Raw genomic sequence first — 11717 nt, forward strand, 5'->3', positions numbered from 1 at the left:
ATACATACATCCTTTATTCAAGACTTCCAAGGCTTAACATAATGACAAATTCCCTTCTGCTGGGACACGTGTGCTGCTATTCAATCCTAAGTTATAGTTGTACATATCAATAAATTTGAAGGAATGTGAACAGTAATAATGTTTGGATCAAGGTCGGTTTCAAGGCTTTAAATACTAACAAAGATGTTAATTCATTATGTTACTTGTTAAATGCAACTGGACCATCACAATAGACTTGGTCCCCATGTAACTCTAACATGGACTGCACACTGTACAAAGCATTCCTTTCTGCTGGGACACGTGTGCTGCTATTCAATCCTAAATTATAGTTGTACATATGCAATAAATTTGAAGGAATGTGAACAGTAATAATGTTTGGATCAAGGTCGGTTTCAAGGCTTTAAATACTAACAAAGATGTTAATTCATTATGTTACTTGTTAAATGCAACTGGACCATCACAATAGACTTGGTCCCCATGTAACTCTAACATGGACTGCACACTGTACAAAGCATTCCATTCTGCTGGGACACGAGTTTGCTATTCAATCCTAAATTATAGTTACACATTTAGAAAAAATGATATTCAATCAATTTGAACAAGACATTTTAACATTACGTAATGTTTGGATCTAGTTCAGTTCTAAGGCTTTAAATATAATAAATACATCAATTAACTATATTATTTGAAGTTGAATGCAACTGGACCATTAAAGTGGACTTGGCCACCAAATAACTGTGCCATAGATTGCAGACTGTAGGAAGCATTCCATTCTGCTGGGACACGTGTGTTGCTATTCAAACCTATGTTATAGTTATACATTTAAAAAAGATGATATTCAATCAATTTGAACAAGACATTTTAACATTACGTAATGTTTGGATCTTGTTCAGTTCTAAGGCTTTAAATATAACAAATATATGTGCACATCAATTATCTATTTACTTGAAGTTGAATGCAACTGGACCATTAAAGTGGACTTGGCCACCAAATAACTGTGCCATAGATTGCAGACTGTAGGAAGCATTCCATTCTGCTGGGACACGTGTGTTGCTATTCAAACCTATGTTATAGTTATACATTTAGAAAAATGATATTCAATCAATTTGAACAAGACATTTTAACATTACGTAATGTTTGGATATAGTTCAGTTCTAAGGCTTTAAATATAATAAATACATCAATTAACTATATTATTTGAAGTTGAATGCAACTGGACCATTAAAGTGGACTTGGCCACCAAATAACTGTGCCATAGATTGCAGACTGTAGGAAGCATTCCATTCTGCTGGGACACGTGTGTTGCTATTCAAACCTATGATATAGTTACACATTTAAAAAAGATGATATTCAATCAATTTGAACAAGACATTTTAACATTACGTAATGTTTGGATCTTGTTCAGTTCTAAGGCTTTAAATATAACAAATATATGTGCACATCAATTATCTATTTACTTGAAGTTGAATGCAACTGGACCATTAAAGTGGACTTGGCCACCAAATAACTGTGCCATAGATTGCAGACTGTAGGAAGCATTCCTTTCTCCCGGAGCACGTGTGTCGATACCAGTCTGTCGCGGCACAGACTGCAGACTGCCGGAATCATTCCTTTCTCCTGGAGCACGTGTGTCGATACCAGCCGGTCGCGGCACAGATTGTAGACTGCAGGAAGCATTCCCTTCTGGAGCACGTGTGTCGATACCAGTCTGTCGCGGCACAGACTGCAGACTGCCGGAATCATTCCTTTCTCCTGGAGCACGTGTGTCGATACCAGCCGGTCGCGGCACAGATTGCAGACTGCAGGAAGCATTCCCTTCTGGAGCACGTGTGTCGATACCAGTCTGTCGCGGCACAGACTGCAGACTGCCGGAATCATTCCTTTCTCCTGGAGCACGTGTGTCGATACCAGCCGGTCGCGGCACAGATTGCAGACTGCAGGAAGCATTCTCTTCTCCTGGGGCACATGTGTTAGGAGAGTCTACATCAAGCGCTGCTCCTAGTGCACTGGAACAATCTTTTTTCTGCTTGTCAGTTGAATCATGAGTGTATTTTCTTATTGACGACTCATTTCGGTGGCCGGATATGCTCATGATTACTCTTGCTTCAAACCCGGCCTGGTCTAGTGCCTGAATAGCCGTAACCCTGACACTGTGGTTAGTGTAGGGTTTGCTTAACCCCGCAGCCCGAGAAATGTCGCGCATCATTGAACCAAGCTTGTTATGGCCTAAAGGTTGACCATAGTACCACTCGGCATTGGTCTCTGGCTTCCACTGTAGATTTGGTCTCTGGAACAGGTATGGACAGCTGTTTTTCAGCTTACTACAGTACAGTTCAAACACCTGCACTGGGCAGGGACGCGTGTTATTGGGAGAAGCATACAGTCTTTGTGTTGGCTGAGCATCGCCGGATAGATGCCCAGGGTGATTCTTTTGGTGCTCGTTGTACTTCAAAGTGTAGTACTTCTTTCCTCCGTCCATGTGGGCTACAAAGTCATTCTTTTGAAAGTTTCTGAGGTTTTCCCTGCCTCGTCTACACAGGTAATACGCAAGGTAGAAGTATACAAGACGTTGGAGAGCCAATGGGTTATCAACACTCAAAATCTTTGTTTCAAACATCTTTCTTAGATCGCTTGCCAGGATGGGTGGATAACTCTTGCAAGTGTCCTTGCCATCTCTCTTCAGTTGCTTAAGCACTCCGATGTACAGATTATTAGCTGCTTGGAACTCCTTATCTTTCAAAATGTTGTACTTGCAGTGGTAGGGTGGTCCTGTGAGGTGGCGGTGAATGGCTGCTCTCAAACATGCATAAGATGCCTTAGCATATGGGGTACCGTCATCTTTGCGCACCTCTCCATAGAACTGTCTCAGTAGACCTGCCAACTCCTCAGGTGGTAGCTGCTCAAATGCTGTGTCATGGTCTCGTTCCTGTAGCCATGCTGAAATGACAATTTACAAAAGTCTTAATATTTATTTCCACTTCATTCAGTATTTTTTAGGCTGTTGTCATTGATGTTATTTTTTTTTTCTAGCTTGTCGATGGAAAATAGCTGCTCAAATAGCCATTTAAGGCACGGGAGGACCTAAGGTCTAAGGTTTCTTGCCTACGATAAATATATGTGAACATATCACGTTATATCAACAGTAAACTCAGCTATAATTTTGCTGGAAAATTAAAAATTCATCTGGAGTATCATTTGCAGCCATTAGGTAGGAGTATAATTTGCAGCCATTAGGTACCCAAATTCCCATGCGGTGCATTTCCTAAATACCTAAACTTGTATTGCATAATATTTGTGCTAATCATGCAGAAAAATGGCTCATTATGCTAGTTCTCTATCTATCATCAAGATACATGTATACTTATTTTCAAACGTTACTCCGACCCCCCTCCCCACATGGCTCTCATTCACTGAACAAATAAATGTAAAGCATTTATAAGTATGTATTTCTATTTTTGCTTATTTTTTTACGTCGGAAAAAAGATACTCACCTTTGAAAATCTTGACGCCCCACCTAGTAGACTTCTCGGTGGTTTTCTCCACCCTTCCCCCTTCTATCTCGTCCAGTTGTTCTCCATCTAAAGTCGCGAAGCGGGCAGTGGTGTTCTCCGCTGCGCCTTCAGGTTCTGGCTGCTGTTCAGGTTCTGTTTCGGCCTCCCAGGGCCTCAACAACGCGTCAAGATCTCTCTCAGATACCTCTTCCACGTAGAACTGCGGTACCTCGCCGTCCATAGCCGACAGAAACGACGAAAATACCAACAAAAAGCTCACAAACTTGCGGTTCGAATGCAAAAAAAAGATGGCGTCCAGCAAAAATAAAATCGTCCGATATCTGGATCTGCGGTGACGTAATGAAACAGACCACTTTTGGCGGGGGTGTTGTAAATCTGTTTTAATCTTTTTCAGTTTAAATATCATTTATATCTATTAATTGTGTTGTAGTTTAACATAAATTGTTCGAAATAAAGTACAATACGCTGTTTAATAGATATAATCGATAAATACGTAACACTAGTATTAGCGTCCTGTCCCCTCTATAATGGTGCGGTCCAAAAAGTGGGCGGTTATTCTAATAACCGCCCACTTTTCAGGTTACGGCCTGATAACCCATAGGAAATGGGGGCCTCTGATTGGTCAACTCCATCTGGCTATATGATAATAGGTGGTAAGAGTCAATGCAGCTAGTAACGATCCACATACACCTACATTATAGGACATTCATGTATAAAACCCAGTACATGGACCAGTGCAGGTTAGGCGCAGGTAGACACCAGAAATACCTGCACAACTCAATTTTACTTGCACTAACCTGCATATGCAGGTGGTATTTTGAGCCCTGAACCATCTTGTCTACCTTGATAGAAATTGAAGCTTGACATGGCCGTCAACAGTACCTTTTCCAAATCAAATGTCGCTAGTGAGTGTGTGAAAGCCGCAAAGCCGAAAGAATTTTGCTTCTACTTCTAGGGACACAGCAAAAATTCAACCATCTTGTTTACCATGACAGACAGAAATTGAAACTTGACATTGTTGTCAATAGTGCCACATAGCCTTTGAACAAATGGAGACAAAGCCATTTGAAATGTTCCCCTCATATGTGGGAAATAGCATTTCAAGGCTTTAACTTGTCCAAAGGAGCATAACGCTAGTTCACCTTTATCTGCGGGGTAACCTATATCCGTTGTTAAAAAATCGGTATTCTGGAATATCAAGCAAACTCCAACATTTTGAAAATGTTACAATTTAAAACCAACGCCGGCATCATAATCATATACCCTAATTACCCCGTTTTTAAAACAACAGATATAGGTTACCCCACGGATATAGGTGAACTAGCATTACGCCTATGCCTCCTAGATTTCTCACTTTGTTCCATCAAACAACTCCAGTAGATGGAGAAGATATAGAACTTGAAAAGCCCCGGCGAAAGGCCAAAGTTGTAGAACTTCTAGAAGAACGTTTTAAGAACAACGGATATAGGATACCCCACGGATATAGGAGAACTAGCATTACCCCTAGGCCTCCTAGATTTCTCACTTTGTTCTGTCAAACAACTCCAGTAGACAGAGAAGATGTAGAACTGGAAGAAACCCTGGTGAAAGGCCAGAGTTGTAGAAGATAAACTCCAGGCACCATGCAGAGTTGATGAATGTAGTGGTTGAGTGCTGTAGGGAGAGGTTGTTGACTTTACCCACATGGCATGAGACAAGGTGTTTTACTGTGTACTGACAAGGAAGGGGGTTCTTATCTGTGGTTCCTAACAGTGTGCTCGTCAGCAGAAAAAGGTTTTCTGACCTATTTTGAAAACACGTCTTACGATCTAGCTCGGTACTCAGGACAAGACCACACTACTTTCACCTGCCAAATAAAATGAGAAAGTATGAAACGACAACAGCTCTTTCAACTCCAGGGCTCGAAATACTTTTTTCTGCATACCTGCACTGGTGCAGGTAACATTGAGAATTACCCCGGTACCTGCACCAGACAAATTTTATCTGCACCACTCTGAATTTAGGAAGTCTTGATCATACTAAAATTGTTAAGGAACCATTGCTATTTTTTTCTTTTATACTTTATAGGAGGTAACAGTCAATGTAGCTTATAACAATCCATATACAGCTACATGTACATTCTACATGTACATTTATGTATAAAACCCAGTGCAGGTTAGGTGCAGGTAGACACCAGAAATACCTGCACAGCTCCAATTTTACCTGCACTAACCTGCATATGCAGGTGGTATTTCGAGCCCTGAACTCAATATTTATAACAAACTGTTTACAAAAATTTTTATATGTTTTGGAAACCGTTCTGTTTCTGACATATTTTAGAACCATGTCTAGCTCAATAGGACAAGACCACTACACTTTCACCTGCCGAATAAAATGAGAAAGTATGAAGCACCAACAGATCTTGCATAAAACTCTTTCTCTCTTTCTACTATGTATTCATAACAAATTGTTATAACAAAATGTTTATATGTTTTGGAAACTACGAGGTATTCTGTTTCTGAGAAATTCTGACATATTCTAGAAACATGTCTAGCTCCATAGGACAACAGCTCTTTCAACTCTATATTTATAACAAACTGTTTACAAAATGTTTATATGTTTTGGAAACCATTATTTTTGCATTCTGTTTCTGCCATATTTTAGAAACATGTCTAGGTCAATAGGACAAGACCACACCATTTTCACCTGCTGAATAAAATGAGAAGTATGAAGCACCAACAGATCTTGCATAAAGCTCTTTCAACTATGTATTCATAACAAACTGTTTAACAGAATACTTATATGTTTTGGAAACCGGTCTGTTTCTGCCATATTTTAGAACCATGTCTAGCTCAATAGGACAAGACCACACCACTTTCACCTGCTGAATAAAATGAGAAGTATGAAGTACTAACAGATCTTGCATAAAACTCTTTCAACTATGTATTCATAACAAACTGTTTAACAGAATGTTGGTATGTTTTGGAAACTATTCTGTCTGAATAGTCAGAGCAAGATCACATTTCTTTTAATTCATATTGAGACATTTTACCTAATATAATTGAATGGATAAGAAATACATACCAATCTTGCAAATGAAATCTGCAACTAGTCTATATAACAAAATATCACAAGGATGTACAGATTAAATCTGTCTTGCTGTAGATAGTTTGAAAAATATTTTAAAAAGTGTATTAATATTTTTTTTCCAAATTCTTGCCTGATGGCTAAGTGCAGGTAACATGATATGGGGCAAACAAACAAATAGTGTAAAATAGTATGGAATATGTCTACCCGTCCGCCTACCATTGTCTTCCGAGACAGACGGATGCCAACAAAAATGTCTACTCTAGTCTCTAGTCTAAAAGCTGGCTCTAAACTGTAACTTGTTGAGTTTGACTTCTTTTCCTGAGAAAGTGGAAGAAGAAGGATCCCACCTTTTCTATAATGTGTGGGTTCTGTGATGTTAGGAGGAAGGTCATCTTCTTTTTGTCTTTAAAAGGCTCTTTTCTTTCGTGATCGACTGATCATAGAAGGAACAATTTAAAATAAAATGTGTTTCGTCTTCTACCATGTTTGATATGCAGTATATATTACAAGTTCTTTCGCACACAGGTAACTTCTTGTATAGCCCTTTCTTTGAAAAAAGTCAACAGAACTGTGGAGCTTCATTCAATAGTTAGTATATGGTCCTACATTATTAAAAGCCCACCTCTAAGTTGGCTGAGGTATGCAAGCCTGTCATCCAGGGTTCAGCTCGGTTGACCTACTTCCTAAAAGGGGGGTGGGGTTCACAAACAGGCTAACAACCCACAGAGGTGGTGAGATGGACAGGTACAGACAGGGCTTAATAGCCACCTCTTCAAACTACCCTAGATTTCTTCCCATAGTGTCTGGAGCATTTTTCTTGGGAAATTCATTCAATTTCAAGATGCACACTTGTAATGCTGTGCATTGTGATCTACATATACGGTAGATGCCTGGCAAAAGAGTTCGCACTAATCTAATTTAGTGGTAGAGAGCGTTCCCTGTGATTTCAAGTTTCTGGGAGTGCAATAATAACATGATGTACAGTAAAGCAGACACCGGTTTTGAGATGAATTGAAGCGGTCGCTGCAAAAACTGTGAACATAAACGGCTCGAAATACCGCCTGCATATGCAGGTTAGTGCAGGTAGAATTGCAGCTGTGCAGCGCAGTGCAGGTATTTCTGATGTCTACCTGCGCCTAACCTGCACTGGTCCATATACTGGGTTTTATACATAAATATCCTATGATGTAGGTGTATATGGATTGTTATTAGCTACATTGACTTTTACCACCTATATGGTATAAAAGAAAAAGTAGCAATGGTTCCTGAACAATTTTATTAGTATGATCCATACCTCCTAAATTCAGAGTGGTGCAGGTAAAATTTGTCTGGTACAGGTAATTTTCAATGTTACTTGCATCAGTGCAGGTATGCAGAAACAAGTATTTTGAGCCCTGAAAAACCACTGCAGTGTTACGGTAGACAAATGTTTCTGCGTTGCCCATACCATTTTGCCTAAACGGTTTAACAGTTTGACCCCATTACAACATGTATAACTCAGGAGTAAACAACGACTATTATTACACCTACATAATATGTTCTGCCAGCCTAATAGTTATGTCTTACACCTCATTAGAAAAAGCCAATTGCTACCACACTTACGCAACTCCCTGGGTGCCTTGTTTGTCACATAACTGTGATTTATTTCAAGAAATCTGTACTGCCAGGGCTGTGTAATTTTCCCAAATGAATTTCTCATGTTCAAGCAAGTCCTACTGTTGTTGTCACATTTGGCTAGACTCAGCCAAAAGAGTCCGACTTATGTAATATTCCCTGGATGGATTTGTCACATTTAATGGCTTCAGATGAGTCCCAAAGTCCCTACTGTTGTATCCATGTTTAGCTCCAGTATGCCAAAAGAACTGGGAAGGGATGGAGTTATATGAAATGATTTTCTCCTGTTCTGTTTGTCACATTCATCTGATTCCAATGAGTCCCAAAGTCACCAGTATTGATCCTGAAGAAGGCGACAGTGGTCTTTGAAAATTTGCTCCACATAACGCTAGTTCACCTTTATCCAGAGGGTAACATATATCAAGGAAGTACAAAATGAAATCCCCAAATAACCCCCATATGATATATATAACCTATGTATGTTGTTTTTAAAACAGGGATATCATCAAGTTGACGACGGTTTCAAACTGTAATATTTAGAAAATAAACATTGTGCATTGCAACTAAAACCCACTGTACCACGACTTGCTACATCCCAAAATAACCATTTAAAAAAAAAAATGGATATAGGTTACCCTGCGGATAAAGATAAGGTAGCATTACATGTATACCTTTGTGTCAAAGAATGTTAAGCACTGTACAGTATTATTGATTACTACCAACACGGATGAGCTTCCATGATATTTTGAGCCCTAAACTCCGTAGAATTCCTATTCTATAATGCGGTAGGCTTGTAGCCACATTATTTAGCCTTCCTTCAAAAAGAGCTGAATAGTGCTAGACTTATGTTCTTCCATGGTATTTGCCTTTAAAAATTTGATCCGTGTACACCTTTGAGTTGTAAGAAAGTTTAGCATTGTATTGATTATGATTACAAACATAGATGAGCTTCCATGATAATTTGAGCCCCAAAATCCCTATTCTGTAACACTAGTTCACCTTTATCCGTTGGGTAACCTTTATCTGTTGCTTTTAAAAACAAGGTATTTCTGGATATCACGTTGACGGACGTTAGTTTCAAATTGCAATGTTTTAAGGATATTGCAGTTTAAAACTATCGCCCTTTGACTTGATGTGCCTAAAAAACACTGTTTTTAAAAAGCAACGGATATAGGTTACCCGACGGATAAAAGTGAACTAGCGTTAGGGCTTGTAGCCACATTTAGCCATCTTGCAAAAGAGCTGAAAAGTGTCAGACTTGTGTATTATATAATGTTCTCCCACTGTGTTTGTCACATTTAGCTGATGTGTATTGCCCCAGGGGCCATGGAGGCTTCAGTTTAAATCAGTCATGCTGGGGCACACAAGTAGGGCATACCTGGTAGGGCTGAAATACCTAATGACTGTATCAAAGCTATAAAATATAATTCTCTTCTCTATACAAATCAGATTATTATGTATAGGGAATGTGTGAATTAGACCGAGAGAGAATAATAACATTATTATCATTAATCTTGTTGTACTATATTTTAATGAAATATACTAGTATTTGTAAGTCTTTCTATTGAGAGGCTATTATGTTTAAGATTAATAAGAGGGACTAGAAATCCCACCTGCATATGCAGGTTGCTGTACAGGTATTTCTGATGTCTACCTGAACCAAATCTGAAATTGATGCAATTCAGCCCCTTGAAGTTTCAAGTTCAAGTACATGTATGCTGGTCCATGTACTGTGTCTATACTATAATTGAATGTGGACTTTTGTTTACTGTCATTAGTGTTAACCACATACAAAAGAAATATGTCTTTCAATGGTTTCAGTATGATCCAAATATGAGTGATGCAATTGAAATTTGTCTTGTACAAGTTATTCTAAACATTGCCTTTTATACCAGTGATGTGTATGCAGAATAGAAAATTTTCAAGCCTTGCAAACTGATTTTAGTATAGAATATCCCATCTTCGAAAGTAGGTTACACTGGCTGATCTGTGATACAGATAGAGAGGCCCACTTTGTTCAATGCACACACCCCTATTAACTAAGTAATCAAGACTGGAGGAGGTACATGTACATACAGCACACTCATTGGTGCACCTGTTAAAGGTAGACATTGCTCTTCTCCATTGTTTACACTTTGAAGGTTGACAGTGTCACAGGGTCACAGGTGAACTGTTTTGCCTGCACAGCAAGTTTCACCCAAGGCAAAACGTGAAGGCTATTTATCTCCATGAAAAATGGAGATTTTATCTCCACGAATAATGGAGACACTGTTTTATAGAAAATGGATGGAGATACTGTTTTATAGAAAATGGAGATACTGTTTTGGGTGTGTGTGTGTATGTATGTTTCCTGATTTTGGTACCAGCATAACCCAAGAATCCCTGAGCCCTCAACGGATTACGATGATATTTCGTTAGGTGTTGGCAAGACGAAGGTCAAGGTCGATTTTGGGCATTTAAACATAAGGATGCATGAAAAATCTAGGGGGCATGCTTCCCCTGCAAGAGTTTGAATTTCTAACTTTGGGAATTCCCTTTTCCATTTCTTGGAGAGGCAGATTCCAAGTAAAAACTATGGAAACTACATTGTCTTTTTTTACGATTTGGACATTTTGTTTGGAAGGTTTGACGTTGTGACCAAAACATAGTGGATGCCACTGGACGCCAAAATGTCTGTGTGTGTGCAACACTTTATGTACAGCCAACAAACTGCAACTGTGTGACACACTGTGATGTGACTTGTACAGAACCACTGTGACATGTTTGTGTTGTGGCCATTGTTTGCTTGGACAAACGGTGTCCAGTTTGTTGGCCAAGTCTTTCCCCCAGTGCTTGACTTTGAGCCAAGTTGGCACCAGAACCAGTACCAGTGCTCCACAGTCATGCTATCTGTCACAGGGATCTGTTGGTACTAATTGGGGGTTTCCACAATCATTAGTCTGATATTGGCCAGGTTATGCACAAGTTACCAGCTGCAAGTGGATACTGTAATAATAGCTATCGAGTACATACATGTGCAAATGTAGCGGAAAGGGTAGGTAGTATAACACTAGTTCACCTTTATCCGTGGGGGTAACCTATATGCGTTGTGTTTTAAAAAATGATATTTAGTGATACCAAGTTGACGGACGGTAGTTTCAAGTTTTCAAAATATTTCAGTTTCAGACCACCGTCCGCCGATTTGATATTCCAAAATACCCTGTATTTAGATATAACGGATATAGGTTACCCCACAGAAAAAGGTTAACTAGTCTCTAAGTGTTATATGTACAGGATCAGGACTTGAAATACTGTAGTCCTTGAAATTTTTGCAGTAGTTTAAGTTTTCACAGTACTGATCAACTGGCCTTTCCATTACTGTAATACTATGTAGTATCTGACTGTGGCACTGTTGCAAAATTGAAATCCCAGTGAACACTCCATTTTCTTCTAACCTTGAAAAAAATTTACGGTACCCTGCAACTTTTACCTCGAGATCCTTGCGTAGTTTGCTTCAATTGCTGATGATCACGGTTGGTACAG

General features: G+C 39.2%; 2 protein-coding genes across 2 annotated transcripts in view; one reads left to right on the forward strand and one right to left on the reverse strand.

The window, feature by feature from the left end:
* LOC118426866 (peripheral plasma membrane protein CASK-like) overlaps positions 1 to 11717 on the forward strand; it is a gene marked incomplete at its 3' end in the record, with an annotated part of 193626 nt that overhangs the window by 7220 nt on the left and 174689 nt on the right.
* LOC118426867 lies at positions 16 to 4163 on the reverse strand. Its single transcript, XM_035836432.1, has 2 exons — positions 3492 to 4163; positions 16 to 2937 (listed from the first exon to the last, which is right to left on the reverse strand). Exons 1-2 carry the CDS (start codon positions 3916 to 3918, stop codon positions 1454 to 1456), a joined length of 1911 nt encoding a protein of 636 aa, XP_035692325.1. The 5' UTR covers positions 3919 to 4163; the 3' UTR covers positions 16 to 1453.

The sequence above is a fragment of the Branchiostoma floridae genome, chromosome 12 (assembly GCF_000003815.2).
Source record: "Branchiostoma floridae strain S238N-H82 chromosome 12, Bfl_VNyyK, whole genome shotgun sequence".
Lineage (NCBI taxonomy): Eukaryota > Metazoa > Chordata > Leptocardii > Amphioxiformes > Branchiostomatidae > Branchiostoma > Branchiostoma floridae.